This window comes from Sinohyriopsis cumingii, unplaced genomic scaffold (assembly GCF_028554795.1).
Source record: "Sinohyriopsis cumingii isolate HCF-2022 unplaced genomic scaffold, ASM2855479v2 utg001176l, whole genome shotgun sequence".
NCBI lineage: Eukaryota > Metazoa > Mollusca > Bivalvia > Unionida > Unionidae > Sinohyriopsis > Sinohyriopsis cumingii.
Genome location: NW_028315968.1, coordinates 2,502,510 through 2,528,444, shown reverse-complemented (window position 1 = coordinate 2,528,444; position 25,935 = coordinate 2,502,510). Strand labels below are relative to the sequence as shown.

At 36.9% G+C, this 25,935-nt stretch overlaps 2 protein-coding genes across 4 annotated transcripts in view; one reads left to right on the top strand and one right to left on the bottom strand.

Annotated features, from left to right (window-relative positions):
- Window positions 1–10,780: 10,780 nt before the first annotated feature.
- On the top strand, window positions 10,781–25,871 carry LOC149772773 (crt homolog 3-like). Its single transcript, XM_089947316.1, has 4 exons — window positions 10,781–11,518; window positions 17,527–17,741; window positions 18,292–18,387; window positions 19,801–25,871. Exons 1-4 carry the CDS (start codon window positions 10,954–10,956, stop codon window positions 20,194–20,196), a joined length of 1,272 nt encoding a protein of 423 aa, XP_089803442.1. The 5' UTR covers window positions 10,781–10,953; the 3' UTR covers window positions 20,197–25,871.
- LOC149772772 (uncharacterized) overlaps window positions 15,923–25,935 on the bottom strand; it is a 70,280-nt gene continuing 60,267 nt past the window's right edge. For all 3 annotated transcript variants that reach the window (XR_016417596.1, XR_016417594.1, XR_016417595.1), the window contains exons 13-14: window positions 19,782–20,072; window positions 15,923–17,713 (exon numbers count right to left, since the gene is read on the bottom strand). The gene's annotated coding sequence lies outside the window, so the exon portion shown is untranslated. The remainder of the gene's footprint in view (window positions 17,714–19,781; window positions 20,073–25,935) is intronic.

Below are 25,935 nucleotides of genomic sequence, written 5' to 3'. Positions count from 1 at the left end.
ACCAACAAAGCACTAAATGACCAAAAAAGCACTAAATAACTGTTCTAAATAATTGCTGAATTTGCGAATTGAGATCGTACAATAATGGAATACATGTTAATCACCGAGCTTGTCTGTAGGCAAAGAAACTGACAAGACAATTCAATTAGATGGCATTCACCTTAAAAGACACTGCTACACAACTTTTCCGCTTGGTACATAAACCACAATGTCTTTCCGCCAAGTGAATGGAATACTAATTATGAAGAGAGAACGTGCATTGTGCATTATAATTTGGGGCATAAATCAATCTTGTATTCGAACAGTGCAATTTGTATTTGTGTAGGATAGTGCAGTATAATTTGTGGCATCAATTAATCTTGTATTATAGCAGCAACATGTGTATTTACACAGAATAATTTGTATCAGCACAGTATACTTTGTGTCATCAATCAATCTTGTTTTTGACAGAAGTCAAAGGAAATGTATTGGCGCGCCCAACGCAGAATATTTATTTCATTTCTTTGCATATGCTAAAGCATTACATATTCACGTGACTCACGTCGGCTGCTAAGTTTAATATTACCTCTGAATCAGTACATCTAGACTGTTTAAAATGTACTAAAAAACCCAACAAGATATCAGTCTAGCCTTTTAAAATATTCTTGAGACGGATGTCTGGGGTTTCGCTGAACTGTTGTTTTGGTGAATTTTCTTCGACAATGACCTATTAACATAAGAGATACAAATAAATAAATAAATAAAAAATGATTTGTGTAGAAAGCCTGTTTGAAATACTTTGAATGAGATATTCAAGTTAATTGTTTAAATATAAGCTGGTGGCTTTTATACTAATACGACAGTTCTAGAAACCTTTCGCATTTACATTCATTTTTGACAGCTGAGCTATTTTGAACATTTTCCTGTGACAAGGTGACTAAAAGAATCAGCATGTGTTTTATGCTTGATTAAAGTTCACTAGTATTATACTTTTCATCATGCCTGATTTTTAGATATTTACTTCCGTAGCAGACATAAGTAAATACGTAAGCAAAGTCGGCTGTTTGCAGCCCAAGTTATGTATTTGATCTCCAGTGTCCGTCTAACAGTGACAGGCAGTCACCAAACAAGAAAAAATATTTTCAAGCCAAACTCAAAGTAAATAGAAATATCATTTCAGATTTAGCTTATGTGTGAATTTACAAACATTCAGCTTATAATAATTAGGACCATGCCTTCTATCTTAAAACTGGGGTGAGGGTCCCAGTACGAACCTATCCAGTGAGACTTTAATGAGATGTTACATTCCAGATGCGTCCGATTCCTTCCACCTAATGCAGCAGTCGAGTAATAAATGTTTTTTCAGGACTAGAGACGACTTTTTAAGTTTAAATCTATAAGTTAAGCAAAATTTGTCTTTTATTTTTTTTGTGTGAAGTGAACAGGATAATTTTTCTTGAGAATTATATAGAATTTAAGTGTAAAATTCCCTGAAATCTAACACTGCACATTTGGGGATGACGTAGAAATTTTTGCCAGGTTTTATAACTGTGCCATATTATTATCATTTTGGAGTACGACAAAACGTGCTTGATACGATAATGTCAATGATGATACACATACAGGCATTAATGTGTTCAATACTTTACCATGTACATTTTGGGCTAGATAGTGACGTAACTAAAGCAGAAACCGGTTCTGAAATACCAACATTTATATAGTTATAAAGTTCTAAATAGTATTGTGCTGTACATACAATTTCTTTATTTGTGAACAGTAATCGGTGTATCGAACTAAAGCACTCCTCATTAATTGGTGCATCCCACTAGAGTACTTCTCCTTAATCGGTGCATCCCACTAAAGTACTCCTCATTAAGCTGTGCATCCCACTAAAGTACTCCTCATTAATCGGTGCATCCCACTAAAGTACTCCTCATGTATAATTTCCCAGTCTAATTATCCAGTTATCAAATGTCATTTGTATTCACATTTTAATATGTTGTTCATATTTGGAAAATTGTACTTCCGTCCATATGACAGTTTTCATATCGTCTGCCGTTCAGCAAATCTTTGATAACGGAATTAATCCAAGCATCAAATGGTACTAAATCGAGGCTGTAAGCAGTATATAGCAAAGTTAGGAGTTGGTGTTCCTTCGGTAAATGTGTCAAGACGGCATGTTTACGCCCCGGTGTATTTGGCAACACGTTGGCGTCACAAAAAATGACACTAGCAGAGTCAGGCACAAGTATCTGAACGGCCGGATCGTTTGCGTCGAAATTGTTACAATACTTTCTTCACAGTCCGAGCCAGACTACTTTAGCAATTCGTGGTTTCTTGTCATTTTCTGGCATCCAAAATTTATTATTTTCTCCTAAGTCGGGTACAGAAACGTAATTCCACGCTTTGTCACCTGTCACATTCTCATTCAAACGTCTCTGGAAACTCTTCTCATATTTGACGAGTAGCTGTTTAGCAATTTCAAACCGATTCTTATTTCGTCTTTTGTTTTGGATTAGCTGTCAACAAATGTGGGGCCTATCTTTCACACACCTTGAAAAGCTACAAATGATCCTTAAATATACTAAAACAGGTGATGAATTAATGTTTGTGATAATAGAATATATTCCACTGTGTATCGAGCATCTTCAATAAAGGGCCCCCCTCGACAGCAGTCACATATCATTTGACCATTGGACTCGACGTTCATAATTTTTCATGGATTCGCACCATCATTAACACGACTAAACCACCTCACTGAGAACTACATCCGTAATTTTAATCAGACAGTACTCATGTTCCTGACCAATGAAATCAAAATAGGAGATGGACATAGCATGGTATGTGATATCCTTAAGTACAATCCCTTAGAATATATCGGTCAAGGTACATTGCTTAGAACCACAATTAGTATGAACAACCAGTTTTCTTCTTTCGAAAAAAAGTAACTTTGATGTTTCAACTTCTGACCCCAAACCAACAACATTCTGTACACAATATGTGGGTCGTCCACAAAATTTCATAAAGATGCATGGCTTGTGGCTGATATTTTAGTGCAGAAACCCCATCTCATCTAGTCATATTGATCTTGATATTTGACCTCTTGACCCCAAGGGCAGGCCATGCACAAAGCTTGCTCCAGACATATAACGTAGAACAGACATAATTTTGCAGAAACCATTGACACACACACACATACACACAAGCATACAGACACATCTACAACAATGAACTGTATCCTGCATTGTTAAGAATGAATTTAAGTAGCACATTTCAAGAGTAATTTGTTCCATCTAATAATAATGCGAGAATTTCAATGAATGTCATGCTTCAACAGAGATTTTAATATGCAGTTCTTATTAATAGATACTGTTGTCAACATTGAGAACACACGATTTCTACTTACTTCATCAAAACTGAATACGTTATAATTTACAAACATGATGGATGCACAGTTCCATCTTGAAAGGCGTAATAGAAAACGAAGACTATTATTATAAGCAATAACTAGTTTTCTTCTCCTAGATTCACTAGAGTTTATGCACAGAGGAACACAATACAATGTGCAGCAATAAGATTTGAATATTCTAATTTTGATACTCAATGAACAATTCTTAAATATGCATAGAAGTATGTTTGTTCGAATACACAAAATATTTTAATGTCTCATCATATCTTGATCGTCTGACCGATTGACCCAAATACCTATAAATGTTGACATACGTAAGAGCATAGCAATTAAGATCTACAGGGGGAGGAGATGGTAATTTGAAAGAAGTTGACGGAAAGACCATGCATACCGATTTTCGTGTATTAAAGATGGTGTCATTATCTAGTGAGTATTGCTCGCATATAGTTAATCATTTACTGCGATAGAAGGACGTATCAATGATATATCAGTAAAACTAAAATTATTACGAAACGACACTTCTGACGGCAGACGTAGCCCCACGTGACACATTCCCAGTTTACGATTTAACTCGTCTATGTATATCATAAATAAAAAAGGGGAAAGAACACCTCTCTGCCACTCCTCATTGGTTGCATGGACAGAGCTGGATCTTACACTTTCCCAGCGCACATAGTACAACTGTTTCCCATACCTGTTAACTATAGTATGAAATATGTAGACTGGTATCTGAATATCAAGCAACATTCTAAAAAGTGTTAAACGATTGACCCTATCAAATGCCTTACTAGAGTCTAAAAAGCATACAAACACAGGACTGCCATGTTTTATATAATAGCTGACAGTTTCATTAAAGACATAAAAGCATAAATCTGTTGAATGTTGCTTTTTGAAACCAAACTTATTACACTGGTCTACAGCCAAAATGGAGTAGCCCCGAGTGACCGAGTGGTCTAAAGCGCTCTCCGTTACGGATCACTGCCATCTCACCTCTGTCTGCGTGGGTTCGAGTCTAGGATTTGGCTAATGTGGGTATGTGAGAAAGCTTGTCAATAGCTTCTCGTGGGTCAGTGGTTCTTTCCGGGTTTTTCCCGGGTTCTTCCTCCACCATTAATACTGGCCGCCATGTATAGCCTATCGTGTGCTGAAAAATGGCGTTAAACCCTACAACAACAACAACAACAACAACAGCCAAAATGCTTCCGAAATAAATGTAGTCAAACTGTACCAATTCTTAGTCACTGAGAACGAAAATGATGCTTAAAATTGTTGATTCCTCTAGTTTTAAAGATATGATACTGGGTCAGCATATACGATCCTTGACATGAGAATGGCGGAGGATAAGTGAGTTGTGAAGGGAGGAGATCTCAATTAAAAACGGCATTAACTAAAATACATCTTTGACTGGACCTATGAATAAATATATGACTGAATCTGGACAGTACTTGCCTTATAGGCAAAGCATATGCTGAAACACTTGTGCAACAAATCGTTATGTATATTTTATTTCATTTATATTTTGTTTAATTTAATTGTTTGTACGTTTTAAAATCTTTTTATTTTTAATTTCATTGTATGTCAAAATAATGTAGTTTTGTTTACTAGGAACACGATATTTTTTCAGAAAATAGTTTGACGTTGACTCTTCTTGTGTAAACACCTGGAGCTGACTTGGTTCCCGACCTTGATTCGGACGTCAGTGAGAGAAGTGAGCAACTACTTATTTTTGTCCTGTTCTTAGAGTAAAATTATTGGATCTTGTCGAGGTCATACTGGGACTACGTGCTTTTAAACGTAAATACTTCTCAATGGTTTTGGAAAGTTGACCCTAACCCGGGATTTAAAAAGTTACTTTATAATCATTGTTTATATATATTTTTCTCAGTCGGGCTTAAAAACACTGGGACGTAAAGGTGTTCTTTTGTTGTGTAAGTTTGGAGTAAATAATTTTTATTCAAATTATTTGGATTCTACAGGATAATTCTTTTTCCTGGAAATATTTGAGTTCTCATACGGAATTATTCGACAAAGACATTTATTTAAATTTTATTTGGAAATTCAAACACCGGATTATTCTTTGTGAACAACACAGAACTGTGGACCTTACAACACTATACATTTTCGTCAGGACTCGAACTTCAACATTTCATTATTGGGACTTCTAAAATTTGATTCGTGGATTATTCTAGGATTATTTTTCTATTTGACTCTTAAAACCGTAAGTTCTTATTTTTTTCATTATTACAGAGTTTTTCCAGATAAATAAATTATTTGTTAAATTTTTCAAAGCTTGTTGTTTTCACTCTTTCTTTTGTTACTGCTTATTCGAGCCTAAACACATTACATAAAAATAATCTTCGTCTGTGGTTGAACAGGAAAAGGAAATATATGCCTTTTGCAGTGCCAATGATTTGGGGAGAGCCAACAGATCATATCAGAAATTGTTACTTCTGCATGGTGTCTCTAGTTGGGAAAGGTGTGTCAAGAAAGAAAAAGTGGACAGTGCATTATCCAAACATTCCATCAGCTATACGCATAGTACCCCACGGTGAAGGAATGCTGGTTCCTGATGCACTAGAAGCATTCTCACTTGAGTCAGACAAGAAAAAGGAAGAGGTTGAAACTTCTAGTCCTGAACCATTAATGTCATATGACCCATATTTTCTCCCATCCTGCTTCTGTGAACCACACCTCATAACACAAAGGTGACCGTATCAGGGATTTTGAACTGTCCAAGAGAAAGACAGGGCTGTTGGGCTCTAGACTACAGCAGCGGAATCTCTTGGCGGTTGATGTTAGGGTTTCCATGCTCCATGACCGTCATGCCCCATTCATTTTAAGGAAGATGATCTTGTAGCTTGCAACAACATCGATGGTGTGATGTCAGCCATCAACATCGTTCAACATCAAGATGAGTGGAGACTGTTCATTGATTCATCGAAGACGAGTCTTAAATGTATTCTGCTGCATAATGGCAATGTGTTGCCATCAACACCAATTGCTCATGCAGTCCATATGAAGGAAACCTGTGAAAACATGAAACAACTTTTGAGGTACATAAGCTATGACCAACATCAGTGGCAGCTTTGTGGCGATTTGAAGGTTCTTGCTCTCCTGCTTGGTCTGCAGACTGGATACACAAAGTACTGCTGTTTTCTCTGGGAATGGGATTCCCACTACATCTAAATAGATTGGCCACTCCGACAGTCATTGGAGCCTGGGAGGAAAAGTGTTCAACTACAGGGAGTTGGTGGAAAGCCTCCTCAAGGCATAAAAAGCCTTGGTTGCAACATGTCACAAAAGAGGCATAGTTTGCACTCTCATCTAGATTTTTTCCAACCGAAATGCGAAGGAGTGAGCTACGAGCACGGCGAGCGATTTCCCCAGGACATTGCAACAAAGGAAAAACGCTGTCAGGGCAAATGTAGCCGATCAATGCTTGCAGACTATTGCTGGACAGTGACAAGAAATGCTCCATTTAATGAATACAAGAGACGAGCCAAGACGCGCCGAGTAGACACTGAATAAGGGCTAAACTATGTACTTAAATATACATAATAGCTTTTTGCCTTTTGTTTCATAATAAATTTTATTTATATAATCCTTTGCTGCTTTTTAAAGTGTTACATAAACAGGACATGTGAAATATTATCATGCAAAGCAACCATAAACACATGGCAAGACATAGCTTCACAATTTATAATGAAAACTCTACACAATATACATCGTCGTAAAATGTAAAAAAATTAAATATCTTAGAAACAGTTGCCAGTTAGTTGTTTTAATTGTCATATTTGAATTCAGAGCATTAGAATCCATAATAAATAGCACATTGCATCTCTGAAGCAGACGGCTTCTAAACAATTGAAGACCAGTGTTATCGGAGTATTAAGATGCACTCAAACATTTTTAAAATAATTGTCTATAGTTTTGTTTGTCCGCCAGGTTACCAAGTTTGCTTTTCACTTACGCCCACATGAGGTAAGCATTACGTGCAATGTCCAGTAGTCCTTTGACACAGTCATTCTAGCCTGGTATAACGAGGTGACCATGTTTGGATTTACTAGTCAACCTTTAAGCGGAGTTGGACAAAGCTTTTACTATATATCTGTATAATCCATTAATCTATTTCACATGCGCCTGGTTAGTACAGCCATGGTCATCACAGGCCTCAACACAAAATGTGGGATCTCTATCTTATTTAATATGAATGCAGATGTCTGCGTATAATTCAGTTTTTCGACAGAAGTAAGGTCTGACAAATTGATGCTATATTTCAAGTATAATATCTCTCTGGGCAAGAATCAAATCTGGGAAGTAGATCAGTGTTGAGAGTCATTAAAAAGGACGATGGTCAGATCCTACTAGTGTGTACATTATCCTCATATCACTTACAGCGGAATGAGCTGATTATGTAGAGACACAATGATTCAACCAAGAGACTGTCTTGTGCAAATCACTGAGATAAGTACAATTTGTTATGTGGTCTACTGTTGGTTTTAAGTACGATATGACTTAGGCGTCAAAAAATATTTATTTTGGACAGGGACCTGATATTTTTTTTTTCTAGCTCTCACATAACTGGGAAAATATAGTGGTCTGATTTATAGCCAAAAGAAAATATGTAACATCAATTGCATTATTTTTTAACTAAAAAAAACAACGAAAACAAGAATTATCTTAGCAGAAAGTAAAATAAAATATCTCAGCTCAAAATACTACCGCAGCGCTTCCCCATCCCGAATTAAATTTTCAGTACCTTATCGTAGACGAATTTGCCTTCTGTATATTTGTTGCCGTAGGCCTTTAAGTTGTCTTCTAAGAACCGTAACAAAAATGCGATGACTAAATTTACACTATAGAGAACACGCTGTAAAACCTCGGAAAAACAAAGGAATACAAGCACTGTATAAGAGGGCTATTTCATAAGGTTTTTCCGGGTGGCTCCTAGCATAGACTATATTACGCAGAGAAATTACGTTAAATCCCAAACAACAACAACATACAAACAGCAAACACTGACACCAAAGCCTATGTCAAAGCCTATGTGGTTATTAATATATAATAAAAAGGGACACTGGAGTTAAATATCAACACCCAATTAAGATATAAGAAGGCCAGTAATACACTGACACCACCCACCCACCCATACCAAAAAATTTTAAAAAATTAGAAAAATATTTAGTGAACTTTAGAATTTACGTAAAACTGAAACATAAAACACTTGTTCTGTTGAAAATCTAACGATGATTTTAAACTTCTAAAGGAATACACATGTTAAACACATTAACATACACTAATGAACACATTTGAAAAATGATATTTATCTTCTTGTTTAATCCAAAATGTTTCCAAAAGTTGGATTTGGCTCGAATATCTTTCAAAGTACCCTTTCGACCGCCATGACGGCATGCATGGCACGTGCCGGACACGTGAATCAAAGTTTATAAATATAAATGTATTTGTTGTAGTCGAAATTAAATTGTGACAGTTACAACTATTTTTTGGAAAACATTGTTAAGTTTTGGAAATGTGTTTGCATGTAAAATGAAAATATTTAAAATATCATTAAATTAGGAACATGTTTTCTCGGGATACGTACCACTAGAAAATAAAGATACCGCAGTAAACCTGTGTACTGGTAACACCTCGCACCTCTACCTTCAACAAATACCTTATGATCTTACAGTGCACCACTGGGAAAATCATATACGTTACAAAAGGGAACGAGTAATATCGGGTAGCTACGAAGGTAAACTCAAAAAATTCTTATATATAATGTAAGGTATTGTGCACATTTACAACATGGTTCATAGCATAAATGTTATGTCACCAGTCGAGTATTATTATTATTATTATTATTAGTGATTTCTGATTATTTATTGATATTACATTACCTCCTAAAATGAAATCAGATAAATATAAATTTTTGGTGAGAACAATTTCGTCTATGTCACGTTTACTCAGCCCCAGTTAGTAAGTCGTGTAAACACAAGGTATTATTGCAAGCTCTGGTTTGATGTCTGAACATTTCCGCAAGCTATAGTTAATCTCTTACGCAATGTTACCGTGACCAGAGAGAAAACCTAACATCTTGGGTCGGCACAGGTGTTGGATCGCTTGACTTCTCACCTATGTGTTACATCTTAGTAATAGGATCAGAGTAACCGCGAGAGGGACCCGGGCGAGTTCTAAATCCGTCCCTACGTGGACAGACAGCGAGAAGGACACTGTCAGCCAAATTTGATTGGATGGGGTCAAAGAGACACCTACTCGGAATTGAGACAGAGGGTGTGAAAGCAGTTTCGATCCGAATTATAACTTCTAACTATCAAATGAAAATTTAGTCTCGCCAAGGAAGATTGCTACGCAGTATAGGATTACTCGTAATTTGGCGGTAAAAGCGAAGATTCTAAGGGAATACAAAGTTTCGTAAAGGAAGCTTTCTTGGGGACAGAACTTCAGATCCGGTCGAGTCCCAAGTCTCTAAGAGGCGAGACGGAAGTGAGACTAGCAGAGCAGTCGGAGTCAACAAGTCTAGTCGGTGAAGAGAGTCAAGGAGGAGGAGGAAAAGGAGTCGAGGAGAAGAAAGTGGAGAAGGTGGAAGAGTGTATAGAAGTCGAGGAGGAGAAAGAATTTGGAGAAGTCGGGAGGAAGAGGAGAAGGAATTGGAGAAATAGGAGAGAAGAATACAGAGATGAGTGAAATACAAGGACAGGTGGAAAGCTATCTCACACTACTAATCAAATGATGCAATAGGCTATCACAGGGTCGAGCGGAAGGAGAGTACTTGGGAAATTGGAAGCACCCAACTATCGAATTATTACTGAATTGTTATTTGTTGAATTCCACTTTTTTGTATATTCAATCATTTAACCGTCGGCATTGCTGACTGGAGACTCGGAGCTTTACGTATATCGTTCACTAATTTAAATTCCAACCAAAGTCGAGCCTGGGTGGGACTTCTATAATAATTTAAATAGAATATTGGGAGCACCACACCCCAACTATAACACACCTACCACAGTGGCGGCATAACAACTTCTCACAACACACTATAAATAAAGCTGTTTTCATTAAAGAAGAATCCCTTTTTACTCGCTAGGCTCTTTAAATTTAATCTTAACTTAAACAAGCCAACAATTACTTCCCAAAAAAAATAATAATATATAAACGTGCACCTAGTGGGTAACAAATGTGTGCTACTTCTTTGTGACGTAGAATTTTGTATTCGTAATGACGCGTGTACTGATATTTAACTGATAATAAAATATGAGAAGTCAAGTGGTCTCCCCCATGATGTTCACATGATTATCACTAGATACCTTGTCTCGTGATATTGAGATATATTAAAATTGCTTACATACATCATCACCTGTCTATCTAGCAGCAAAAGCTTCTGAGTGAACACAAACGAGAAATCTACCTTGTTATGTATACACCTTAATAAAGCAGACAACTACTGTCTGTGGCTGCATCCAGTTTGTGTGATACCACGCTTTTTTATATTTTACTACAACAGACGCATGAATCGAAATTAGTGGATAAAAATTAAATGAACAAAAATGAATCACCTAAACAAATACCTGGACGAAAATCGAGACTCTATTAACAGTCCAAACGGAACAAAGACGATGTTGGAATCAACGGATGCTTTATTAGATCCAAGGTATACTTACCAGGAAAAGGTGCCTCTCCTTTCTGGCGTACACAGCATGCACAAAATGGAACCCAAACCGCGATTTACTGGTCATGTGAGGAACATTATTTTAGTAATACTAAGCGTTGTTTTTAATGTAGCAATGAATGTTACGCTGCCCATCTATGCCGGGACGATGGGACGGATAGGCGGGGACTCGTTTGTTTTGCTTCTTGAATCGTGTGTTTGGTTTGTTGTTATTTTCACCGTAATGACTCTAGGAATGAAGTACACCATTGATCCATCTGCAACACTAAGACCTACTGCTTCCTATAAAATTCTATTTCTAATGGGATTTCTGACCACACTCAACGGGGTTTTTGTAGTGTTCGCAAGTGACCCCAACCGGACTCCTCCCTATTTACAGGGTATTTTGATGACCACTTCAATCCCATTTACTGTCATCTGTAGGATCATCATTCTAAGAAAAGGTAAACAGTTGTGATAATTTTTCCACTAAACAGAACATAATCTCTCTCTCTCTCTCTCTCGGACCGTTCCAGTGGACTAGTGGTTAGATCGTCCGCCTCGGATGCGGGAGGTCGTGGGTTCGATCCCCGGCCAAGGCATATCAAAGACATACAAAAATGGTACTAACAGCTGCTTCGCTTAGCGCTCAGCACTAAGAGGTTAGTGTTAGGACTGGTCGGCTTGGTTTCAGGATAATGTGACTGGGTGGGACACATGCTACATGTATGCGGCATGATGCCCCAGTACTAGACGTCACTATAAACTGACTGCCACACTGCAGACATCGTAGCGATATGACTGAACAATTGTTAAAGCTACGTTAAAAATCATACTCTCTCTCTCTCTCTCTCTCTCTCTCTCTCTCTCTCTCTCTCTCCATTAACATTGTTTTCGCGCCTTTCTTGCAAAGTCCTGTGGTGACCTTGATCTTGAACGTAAACAGTCTTCCGGCTTTGTTTTCTTATCACAGCAACCTAATTATAAGTTTGACTAAATTCGGTATTGGCTCATATTATGTGAAAATCTTTTTGCACTTAATCTGATCGCAAGGACCCTGACCTTTGACATTTAACCTTTAAACCGGTAGAGACCTTCGTCTTTGAAACCTATATCCCATGTTTGGTCAAAGTAAATGAATCAGAAGTCACGTTGTAACATGGAAAGCAAATTATTAACACATGTACGAACAGGGCCGACGAGGGGGCAGGGCAACCGGGGATATATCCCCGGAGCCTGGGCACGTAAGGAGGCCCTGGCCGAACAACACTTTTTAATTTTATAAAAGAAAAATATTGTTTGAACAAGAACCAGGAGAGGCCGGGTGTTTCTTACCTCAGGGCCCGTGATCGCTCTCTCCGGCCCTGTGTACCGACGGACATACGTTATAACCTCAAAATGCCGCATCATGTGGCATGAAATATGGAAGTAGTGAAGATCAGTCATGAACAAAGCGTAAAATTTCAAAAAATAGGACAAATTTTCACTTGGTTGTCACCTAATTGCCAGATAAAATTATTTTAGCTTAATTTCAACCAATTAGAGAAATGGAAAATAGTATTAGCGTGGCAAAATTTGAATGGATATATATGTTGTCCACACTAAGTCTGTGTAGTTTTGCCATTATGATGTTAATCCGAATGACCGCTCGTGTGACAGTTTTACATAGTGCGTGGAAGACTTAATTAGAGATAGCCTGCAGGCAAAACAAAAGGCTTGCTTATGTGACCTTTTTACTCTCTGGGGAAAACTATGTACCAGAGTGCAATTTGGCTGTGATGTATCTAAACATTCTGAACGTTGTTGTTGTTGTAGGGTTTAACGCCATTTTTCAGCACACGATAGGCTATACATGGCGGCCAGTATTAATGGTGGAGGAAGAACCCGGGAAAACACCGGAAAGAACCACCGACCCACGAGAAGCTACTGGCAAGCTTTCTCACATACCCACATTAGCCGAATCCGAGACTCGAACCCACGCAGACAGAGGTGAGATGACAGTGATCCGTAACGGAGAGCGCTTTAGACCACTCGGGGCCCCGCATTTTCAACGAATCGTATGCATTACTTGAGTATTCATTCTATTTTACACGGCATACTTTAAATGGAACCCGAACACCATACAAGTAGGTCTTATTTTATTGTTTTCTCAAAGTCTAGCATTTTACGCCACGGTATATTGTATTGGCCTTGTTAAAGAAAATTTAATAGGACTCGAGCTTTGAGACTGACACTATCAAATAAATATATAATCGTGGTATTATGATTTTCACACTTATGTTGTATCATATTAAGTTGGAATATACAGTAGCTGAAAGTTGTTTAAAGGTATATTTGGATACATAGAAAGATAAGCAAACAGTATATGTAAATATGTATACACATATATTTGCGTGTTTATGGTTGTATTTTAAATCCTACCAATTCAACAATGGTTAAAATATAGTAAGAACTGTGATCGACGAGCGGAAAAAAGAAGGAAATATACAAACACAAATGACTTTATCACATTATCACATTATCATTTACTGACTAAAAGATCATCAGGGGTATAGTGGGTAGTAGGCTCGTAACAAATCCATTAACTATACCGTATGTATGACCGCTCCGGTGGCCTAGTGGTTACAGCGTCTGTCTCGGATGCGGGAGGTCGTGGGTTCGATCCCCGGCCGAGTCATATCAAAGACTTACAAAAATGGTACAAACAGCTGCCTCGCTTGGCGCTCAGCATTAAAAGGTTAGTGTTAGAACTGGTCGGCCTGGTGTCAGGATAATGTGACTGGGTTGGACATCATGCTACATGTCTGCGGCATGATGCCCCAGTGCTAGACATCACTATAAATTGCCACACTGCAGACATCGTAGCGATATGACAGAATTTTTTTTTTTAAAGGCTAAGTTAAAATTCCAGAATACAACACATACCGTATGTATTATTATTACTCTTTGTGGGTGGGGGTGGTGAGTGCGTGTATTTGGAGTTCTAACGTAGCTTTGAGTCATATCGCTATGATGTCTGCAGTGTGGCAGTTCATAGCGATATCTAGCAATGGCATCATGACGCAGACACGTGGCCCTGTGTCCCACGGAGTCACATTATCCTGACACCAGGCCGACCAGTCCTAACACTAACCGCTTAATGCTGAGCGCCAAACGAAGCTATTGCAATTTTTTAAGCCTTTGATATGACTCAGCCAGGGTTCGAGCACGAGACCTCCCTCGTCCGACGCGGAAGCTCTAGCCGCTTATGCCACTGGAACTATTCTATCTGGCCTATTTCGCATGTAAGTAAGAGACAACAAAAGATCTATAAATAAAATATCATGTTAACGTAACGTATGAACTGGAATCAACGCCTAACTTGGAACGGCTTTACGTCAGCGGTAGATACGCTTTCATCTTTGAATGAGACTATTGCAAACAAATATTATATCGTCCATGACTGATTTACACATGAAAATTGAGATATCGTCCATGGCTAGTGTACACGTATGCAAAATGATATATCGACAATTGCTGATGTACACGCGTACAATCACTTTGACCATGGCTGACGCACAGGCATGCAATTTGCCCATGCCTGACGAACAGGGATGCAAAGGAGAAATCTTCCATCTCTGATGTACACGCATGAAAAGTGAGATATTTTCCATTGCTGATGCACATGCATGAAAAGTTAGAATGATAAAAATTTATTAAATGTTACGTCTATTTAATTTACATTGTGTGCTTGACTTTTGTCGTGATTGTCAGTTGTGGATAAGTTTATCATACCTGACATTTGTCATTATTGTGATTGATGGTTGTGGATGGAGCTTTTGCCTGCCTGACGTTTGTTATGATTTTAAGTAGCAAATAAGATGTTTACTAGAATTTGAATACATGGGTTAGTTGTATTTTCCATGGAAATGATTAGCTTTCCAGTACATTCAATTGCTACAAAACATAAGTGAAATATGTATAAATAGAGGTTTGGTAAACAATGATTCATTATTGTTTTACGATTAGCATGTGGAATCATTTAAAGTTGAGTTCAGACATAATTTAAGATGAATTATTTATTTAAATTATTCGTTGGAATTCCAAAGTGCTCATTTACTTTTTGGACAGAGACACTACTTGGATTCTTGAGGAGTCATTCAAAGACATTCTTGATTGTATGTCATTGTGGTACATCAGGGCATTAAAAACAGATGGAATTCATTTGGAATATTCTATACCTTCGGAATGGTGACTGAACATATATGATTACTTGGCATTTAATTCACAATACTGTTAAGTGTCTCTTAAAATTTCCACTTTGTAAGTTAGAGAAATAAATTTTTTGTTCATTTATCAAATTTCGTTCACTTATTTATGTTACATAGTTTAAGACCTAGAGTCCTAACACAAGAAGTTTAGGTAATATCAATTGTTTTTTTGTTTTCCTTTAAATTAACGAAAACATCAAATGCATAATTTCACTAGCTGTGACCTGAGTCTCAAAGAAAAAGGTACAAGTGAGGATGTTGTAATTAGAATTGTCTTAGCTTCGTAATGAGTTATACCAATTATGATGACATTATATCAAATGTTCTAGGATATATGTATAATTAAAACCTCTAACCTGTACCTGAGTATATTTTGATTTTTATATTATTAAATAATAATAATAATAATAATAATAATAATAATAATAATAATAATAATAATAATAATATAAATAACAATAACGACAATAATAATAATAATAATAATATAAATAACAATAACGACAATAATAATAATAATAATAATAATAATATAAATAACAATACGACAATAATAATGATAATAATAATAATAAAATTTAATAATAAATTTAATGAAGTTAATACAACGAACTAAAATCTAGTCTCTGTTTCGAACTTTAATATACTTACAAAAGGTAAATGTACAGATATTACAAAAGGTAAATGTACAGACATTACAAAAGATAAATGTACAGACATTTATAGTATTGTCATATTTAACCAACACAATCATGAAAAACCAATTTAATATAAATGCATACTTAGTAAATGTATATGTAAACAAACAAACAGGTAGTCACAAGACGACGAAATCTAACGAAACTTAACCATTTATGGCATATCTTTATTTAGATTTAAATTCTTGCCAAAAGGTAATGGTCAAGAGTTCCAAATCAAGACACCAGAGTGCTGAAAACCTCATCTATGTAATTTCCAAATCAAGACACCAGAGTACTGAAAACCTCATCTATGTAATTTCCAAATCAAGACACCCGAGTGCTGAAAACCTCATCTATGTAATTTTCAAATCAAGACACCAGAGTGCTGAAAACCTCATCTATGTAATTTCCAAATCAAGACACCAGAGTGCTGAAAACCTCATCTATGTAATTTTCAAATCAAGACACTAGAGTGCTGAAAACCTCATCTATGTAATTTCCAAATCAAGACACCAGAGTGCTGAAAACCTCATCTATGTACATGTAATTCTGTGCAAGGTTTTGAAATACGAAAGTAATTTTCGTCTCAGATCGTTAGTGATCTTGTTTAATTTTCCATTCATTGAAAACATTTGGGAGATAGTGATGTACCATTCCACAAACACATTTGTAAATTATAAAACTATAACATCTCTTAAATGGTTCTGTTTCCTGTTATGAATAGCCCTTATGTGCAACAGTGATAATAAAGACTCCAAGGAAATATCCCATGGTGCATCAATATTGATTTTTGCAGCCTATTTCTGGAACTTAAAGACTCTGTTTAGCTATGACTTTGAACGCGTCTCCCCAAATTGTGGTACAGTAGACCATAGTAAAATGTATGCAACTGAAAGGCAACATTCTGGTGTCATGGACAAGTAATTCTTAGCAGGGCTGTCTTGACAACTAAGGATTTATGCCAGTAATCATCACATGTGCTCCCTATCCATGTTAATATTTAGATATACACTCAATTAAGTTTTTCTAATGGTACTTTTTAATTGGTTATTGTTAAGCTATGTATCTTCTAATCAAGCTAATTGCTGTGTTAAACCAATCAACATACATATGTTTTACTTTCATTAATAATTATTTTATTTGATTGATGCTAATCAGTTGCATTGTTGGGGTCATCGGTCAGTTTTATCTCACTTAGATCAAGATTTTGATTCCAGGCATATAGTAGTGCATCTGTAAATAGATCTGACTGACCATATGAAGGTATATTTTTTATAAATACGAAAAATAACAGTGGCCATAAAAGGGAAGTCAGAAATCTGAATTCCCAATGCAACTTTGCTGTTACTTAGGTTCACTTCTAACTTCTTCACTACTCTGCAAGCGTGAAAGGTCAGTTATCTAGACACCCATCATGCCATCGTCCTCGTCTGCTTATGAAATGACTGCCAATACGAGAACAATGGAGGTGTTGCAAATCTGTTTTTTCATAAGTGAAGTATTTTATAATTAATTAATTAATTTACTCGTTTATTCCACCAGGTATCAACCTTTCCCGTTTCCTTTGCACATGTGCAGTGATGGTGGGTCTGTTTATCACAGTTGAGCCCCAGATTTGGGGACTGGATGGCAGTTCTGACAACACAGGAACCAAATCCATTGCCTACAGAATACTCTGGCCTCTTTGTTTTGCAATCGGCTTCCTGCCCTATGGCATCATGAACGTCATCTGTGAGAAAGAGTTGAAAAAAGGAGAGGTTGGTTGGTTGTCAAATATATCTGCATAGTGTACAGTTTTCTTTATTAATGCTGGATTTCACTAACCAAACACTGTAGAATAAGCCAAAAACAAAGTATCTCCCCACATATTTCGGAGGCAAGAAAGCACCTGTTTGCACTAGCTACCAAAAAGGATTAACTGTGAAAAGATATTTAAAGTCTGGATGCTACAGGGTTATAGTGTTCACCTTGAAATATTTAATGTCAGAGAAATAAAAGTCAATTGTACTTTATCAGGGACCATTTGCAAGTCAAGTACCAATGGTAAAGAAGTCATAATAGGAAATTGTGCAACTAATTTCAAATATTGTACCCACGCTTCAACACAATACTTTTGATATTCCAGTTGTTAACATTCTATAGTTGGTGCATATTGCATGTGACATTTCATTCAAACTATCACATTTCAGTCACTGATAAACAGATGCAAATTCTCTCTCTCTCTCTCTCTCACACATACACACAATGATAATCACACACATTTTGTACATGTAAATCTTTCATCACCAAATATAATATATTTTGCAGAGTCAGTCATTCAGCTTTATTACATGGACCCAAATATTTCAAGTGGTAACCATGGTGATGATGTTTTGGGCAGATTTTATTCCACAGTTTGGAATGGTAAGTCTGCATCTTCTCAAACATTTACTATTGATTGTAATGTGCTTACAGTGTAACCATATTTCCATCTGTGTATTCTGAGGTCAGGGTGAATGGTATCATGGTACCAATTGTTTTTCCATATACCTTAATGCTAATGTTTTGTGAAATAAATATACTTTCTATCCTACCTCAGCATGCATGTCACACGCTGTCATAGAGAACAATGTTAGGTTGTCAATTTGACGGGGAAAAGTACTCCACTGCATTGAAGAGAGATAACTCTACTGGAACTAGACAGGGGTAAGAGTTATCTAGTCACAACATACATTTTCAGCCATGTGTACCACATTTTTTTAAAAATCTTAAAAAATACTAAATATGATCTAGATATGAATTAACAAAATCTCACATATTGCCAAGAGGCTCAATTTTTTAAAGCCTAACAGAAAGTATAACTCTTACATAATGCATCAATCACAGCTAGTTTTGTTGTTTATTTCTGAATACAATGTTTCCTACTCCTTAAGCTCCACCCACCTAGGTTTGTTCAGTTGGTACCGTTATACCTGAATACAGCACCCTAATTTCCTAATGTACCTGCAATGTCTACCAGTGTTTTCTGAGGTCAGACTGTATACACTAACCTATTTCTTTATGGCAGCCTGTGCTGAGCCTGTAAGGTTGATTAATCAACACCTTTTTGTGGATGTTAATCTAGCTTCAAAGAACATTGTAAATGCCAACAATACAATTGATCTATTCCACACATGTTGGTATGCACATGTTGGTATGCAACATGCTATCAAGGTATGCATATGTTGCTATGCAACATGCTGTCATGGTATGCACATGTTGGTATGCAACATGCTGTCAAGGTATGCACATGTTGCTATGCAACATGCTGTCATGGTATGCAACATGCTGTCAAGGTATGCACATGTTGCTTTGCAACATGCTGCCAAGGGACATTGGTGAGCTTCAAAAATCAATTGAAAGAGTCTGCTAATTTGGACAGCACACAATTTATTGCTGTACTACCATTTGTCAGGACACATGATCACAAACATTTCTCTACCTGGTTAACATTGGCTGCGTGTCAATGATACATGTACAAACACACAAACACACACACTGCTTCCAAAAGGTAAATGAAGGAATTACCCCATGGTACAAAGCAATTCTGGGTCCAATCAAAATATACGGATTGGGAAGAAAAGAGGGATTCAGACTAAGAACCCTTTCCATTCATGTTAAAATATTTGGTATATCTGATAATTACTGAAATACTGGTAATTACAACCCTTTTCCCAAGATGATAGGAGGACAATTGTGTTGGCCTTATTTAACGAGTGATTTCAAGGAAAGTGTGTACCGGGAACCTTACTTTTATGAATTTCCCGTCATGTACAAACCTTTTTATCTCTTTTGCAGGCAAGCTCACCACAACAGTTTATTGAGAGACTAAAAAATGGCCTTCACTGCAGCTACAGTTCTGAGACAGCATGTGGCGGGTTAGCATGGGAAGCTTGGCTCTTCTACATCTGTTATTGTTTTGGAAACCTTTTTAATTTTCTTCTCATCCAGTATGCAGAGGGTGCTGTATATGCCTCTGTGGTTCAGGCTGTTGTGTCGCCAATTGCTGCACTCTTCTGGTCACTCTTTGTGTTTGATGAAGCAAATCTCCTGTTTTTCTGGCAACCAACCTTTAATGAGACCACAGCATACACAATTGCAGGACTTTGTTTGATGGTCCCTGGAGTGGTACTTTACAACTATTTTAGTTATTCGGAAGAAAAACAGATGAGTGAGACAGAGTCTCTACTTTAGTGAAATTTCAATTGACAATGCAATGATATTCTACTTGTACTCTACCAAGATACACTCTCCTACAGACATACTTCATTTTGCTACACCACTGCTGAATGAAGGACACGTAAGACTAAAAATAGCAAATAAAAACAGCACAGTGAAACTGACTTGGATGTGGTTGACAGATTCCAAATAAATGCAACTATTGGTTGATTAAATGAGATAACCGTGATTACAAATATTTAAGTTGTATACATCTCCTTTTCATTTTTTTCCAACAAACAAGATGTATAACCTCAAATGAACTTAAATACAAGTAAAGCCTGCATAATTTGCAGCACTAAAAGTCTTATACAGGTAGGCTAATGTGGCATTTGTTCTTATTACACTGACTACGAAATTAAGAATGGAATCCAACTAAACCACTCTGACCTGCTAAATTGTCATTTAGTCTATAATTTTGCTTATTGGCATTTTGTCTTTTTATTTTCTTTCTACATATGGTAAGATGTATTTTTGTTTGTAATGTTTTATATTTATATCTGTGTGTATAAATTCAATTTAAAGTATTTGTATGTGACATAAATCTTGTGTGATACATATCTATCTGTATGCATAATTTTGTTTCACCTGCAAATGTATAGATTAGATACAAGGATCACTTGTTCTTGTGTTGGTGCACATTTCTGAACATAACTAAGTTTCTCTAATATTGTTGAATGTATAGTCATGAAACTTGATGGGTGTATGAACCTTGTAGGGCACTATTAATCATGTGCAAAAGAAGGTCACAGTGACATACTTTTCAGACTGCAGCGAATATGTAAGATTTATGTATTTTCCTTAGTTATCGTTGTGTGTACAGTCCTAATTTTTTATTAGAAGTATTATTCACTTTCAATGATCCCCCCCCTTGCAGGTTCAGTGCATCCTTCTGTATACTGCATACGGTTACTAATGTAGATATGAGCTGCAGTGGTGCAGAGGTTATCACTCAGAATTTGAAACCGCAAGATGTGAGTTTGAATCATACAATTAGATTAGCCCATTTGGGCTGCCATGTTGTTGTCATTGGGTAAGGCACTTTGCTCTAATTAGATTAGCTCATATCAACTGCCAAGGCAATGTCATTGAGCAAAGCACTTTGTTCCAATTAGATCAGCCCAGATCAACTGCCAAGGTGATGTCAATAGGCAAGGCACTTTGCTCCAATTAGATCAGCACGGATCGACTAACATGCTGGATCCTTGGGCAAGGCACTTTACTCCAACTAGATCAGCGAGGATTGGCTACCACTGTTTTTCCATGGAAAAGTTACTTTTAGTTCCATTTCCCTCTGCATTAAATGACATACTTGTGTTCTGTAACGTCAAATACAACCAACCAACCAACTTCAGTGATCTAAAGCTAAGGGTACAGTTATCTACTTTTCTTGCACTAGTGTCAATGGAGTTTTGGATCATGCCAAGAACGGCAGGCAGGATGTAGATTCTGCAGAGTTCCCAAGATACAAAGTAGGTTTGAAAAAGCTAGCATGAAATAATAGTTTTGGGGTTTTTTCTTCAAATTTATACTTGTTAAAAGCACTGATTATCAATAAAATTTACTCAATTTTACCATATTCCAAATAAATAAATTTATGGGACCCGAAGATTAAAAGACACATGGGTGATGACCCTAAGCGTGATCTATAGTACTAGGATGTTCCACATACGTGATTGTATATCATGGAGGAGTTAGCACAAACATTTACAAATGGTACTTTGGTGCATTCATTGATTTATTGAAATTTCACATCACATCAGTAAGAAACTACACGATTTTTTCCCACCATCGACTTCAATGATGAACCTCCGTTAACTGATTTAGTCTTATTTATTGCAACCATGTTCATCCTAGCAGAGACAATCATGTAGAGGCTATCTATTATAGAGTATGCCGCCAATTTTGCACACAAGCGTTGTATGTTCCAAATAAGAACATCTACTATCAAACAATGCCATTCAATCCACTGTCATGCTTTTGTAATCAGAGTCAACAGGTAAATAAATGACATCATTTAACAAAGAATGATTTTCAACCCCTTTCCCTAATTTTACAAAAAAACTGAATATTACAATAAAGGACATCTGCTTCTAAAGGATGCAGTCCAACTAAAATTCAAGCTCATATAAAGGACGCATGTGTAGAAATGATATGGTTAAGCTTTCAAACAACTGCGTACAAAGTCTAATCTCAAAACAATGGACATCTGCTTCTAAATACATTACTTAACTCCTTTTCTTAAATTTAAAATTGACTTCACTTCGGTATATAGGATACTTACTCACAAAGTATGCTGTTCAATTCCTACTAATTCTACATAAAAAGTTAACCTACAGAAAAAAGACATCTGCACCCAAATTATGCTCTCCAGCTTCTCTTCCTGTAAATACAAATGTATCCTACAAAATTAATGAACATCTACATATAAATAGTAGTATATTTCCTGACCTTTCCAGTGGGCTAAATGGTAAGAGCATCCACCTGGGATACGGAAGGTCGCGGTTTGAACCCCGGCCGAGTCATGCCAAAGACTTATAATAATGGTACTAACAGCTGCATCGCTTGGAACTCAGCATTAAGAGGTTAGTGTTAGGACTGGTCGGCCTGGTGTCAGGATAATGTGACTGGGTGGGACATGATACTACATGTCTGCGGCATGATGCCCCAGTGCTAGACATCACTATAAACTGCCACAATGCAAACATTGTAGCGAGATGACTGGAAAATTTATAAAGCTATGTTGAAAATCCAAATAACATAAACACATTTCCTAAATTTTACCTACTGATTTAACCTTCAAAAATTAAGGACATCAACCCAAAATGACCATTTCTAAACTTTACATTTTAGATAAAATGATAACCTGTATATAAAGACATTTGTTAAGAATGACACTTCTGAGTGTGTGTGATTTGGATTGTTAACGTAGAAAGGACAACTTCTCACAAAGGATTCTGTTCAACTCCTTGTCTGAAATTTGCATACTAATTCAACCTCTAAATATTGACACGTGCTCCTAACACGAGGAACTGTTCAACTCCTTTCCTTAATTTTACATATAACTTAAACCTGAACATTCCAGACATCTCACAAACGACATTGTTAAATTATTTAAAATTCTATATACAAATCATCAAATTTAATGAGCATATAAGGGGCATCTGCTAAAATAAGGAAGATGTTAAACACAGTTTTCTGATGTTACATAAAAATTTAACCTTCAAATAAAGGACATTTGCTCAAAATGGTATGCTGTTCAAATGTTGTTCCGTATTTTCCATACAAAGTTCACCAGCAAATAAAGGACAACTATTTCCTTTTTCTTACTTTGCCAACTGAACCATGCAAATGCACTATCCTAGAATGCTCCATTCCACTCCCACCCATACAGTATATCTAAAAGAAGTCTTTCAGCAAGTTCATATATCAAACCAACATGGTAAGGACTGCCAGGAAGGTACACATTTTGCAAAGGAAATTCTTGTTCATCTCTTACAAGGGCCATGGGAAGTGCTTCTATAACATGATTTAAACAGATAAGCTGATACAGTAAAACCTGTCTTGAAAGACCACTGCTATGTGAGACCACCTGTCTTGTGAGACCACATTCTCAGTGCACAAGTTTATTGATTATATAGGATTGTGACCTGTTATGAGAGACCACCTGTCTTGAGAGACCATAATTTTTTGGCAAAAGAGGTGGTCTTTCAAGACAGGTTCTACTGTACAGCAAATGGCAAAAAATATATTGCCTCTTGTTGGTGAGGACAAAATCAGCTTAAAGTTTCTCATTCCAAGCTTTGTACAACTTTTAACTATTCCGCACTAGAACACGTATCATTATGGGCCAAAATATAGGATTATGGAAGTACAACTTATCAAATGGTTGCTGAAAGTCTTCACCCCAGTCGTAAATGCAGCGGACTTCCACTATGATGACAAATTTTGTTTGCCAGTTCCTCATAAAATGAGTTCAGAAACATGACTCAAACTCTCTTGTTGTTGGTAATCATTTCAGGATGCTTGTAGACAAGGGAATAATCTTCTCAAAAGCCATTTTGTCACCCTTTTTGTTGATCTTTATTGCTATCTCAGCTGTAATAGCTATAGTACATAACTCAATGTGTTTTATTTGTTGAAATGAAATAAATTCAATAGAATCGCCACTGCAACAAATGCTTTTTTCCAAATAACTTCTGACGTATTCCTAGTAAGAATTCGTATAGTGATTTACCATAACCAACTGGAAAAGCAGCAATTATATTGTCATACAGGATGGAGTCCAACACTTTCATTTAAAGTGGTTTCAATTCTTTTATAATTGTTCCAAAGTTGTTGACAGTCTCTCTCTCTCTCCCTCTCTATATGTATGTATGTATGTATGTATGTATGTATGTATGTATGTATGTATGTATGTATGTGTGTATATGTATGTCTATGTATGTATGTATGTATGTATGTATGCGATGTTTCGTTTTGTCAATGTAATTTTCATTTCATAAAAGCTTATGTTTCTGATTTCAAATGCTTGACGGGTTTTGTAGTGCCATCTTAGTTTTGGACACATGATTCCGCCTGGGTATATATATGTGCCAACTGTGGCTGCTATGGTGGTGTGTTAGGAAGTGGTATAGTGTGAAGATGTCTTCAGTAAGTGTAGCGGTATAACCACCCCGCCTGAGCAACCACATCTGGTCGTATGTCGCCATACAGGAGAGAGCTAGGCCAGGGAATCAGAAAAGAGTAGGGGCAAAGTCTTTCATCTACCAAAAGACCTGCACTACAAGGCTGGTCCAAGAAATGCACAGATCTTGCAGTAATACACATTCTGACTGAGGATAACTTTTTTCATCATTTTGCACTGTCATTTCTTTCTGTCAATCTCAATTGGGTTATGACGTGACTCTGCGACCCAGTTGCGACCAAGTCAGCGATCAGAGGAAGACCAGTCGACGACCCTGTGACCAAGTCGGCAACTAGAGGAAGACCAGTAGGTGACCCTGCGACAAGTCTGTGACCCTGAGACATGTTCTGCAACACAGTCAGCGACTGCGACCAAGTCTGTGAAACAGCTGGCAGCTGTGAACAAGACTGCGACACAGCTGGCGACAAGAAACCAGGAATAAGATGGTATCTATAGAAGGTTTAAGGAAAAGTACCACAGCAAAGTTATGCTGTGGAATAGACGATGTCGATGGATAGATGGATGGCTGGATGGACATATGGACAGATGTTGCTAAACTATATTCCTAAACATTTATGATCAGGGATAGTTGTTGTTGTTATAGGGTTTAATACCATTTTTCAGCACAAGATAGGCTATACATGGCGGCCAGTATTAATGGTGGAGGAAGAACCCGGGAAAACCCCGGAAAGAACCACCAACCCACAAGATCAGGGATAGTAAAGTTTGGTCTACCTATGGCATTTGAGAGACCTGAATTGTCCTGCAAAAAAGATCATATTTTCATCTCTGGTGACCTTGACACTGGACCTAGCAGCTCAAAATCAATAGTTCTGCATCTACCCCAAGGGTAAGATGCATGTGAGGTTTGAGAAGAAAAAAGTTTTGTTGCAGAAATTACCTCTTCTATGAAAGGACAGATGGACAGACATTCCTATCACTATATTCCTGTACACCTTTGACTGGAGAGGGAGGGGAAATAGTAAATACAGAACGGATGCACTAATAAAAGTCAGTGTGCTCTGACT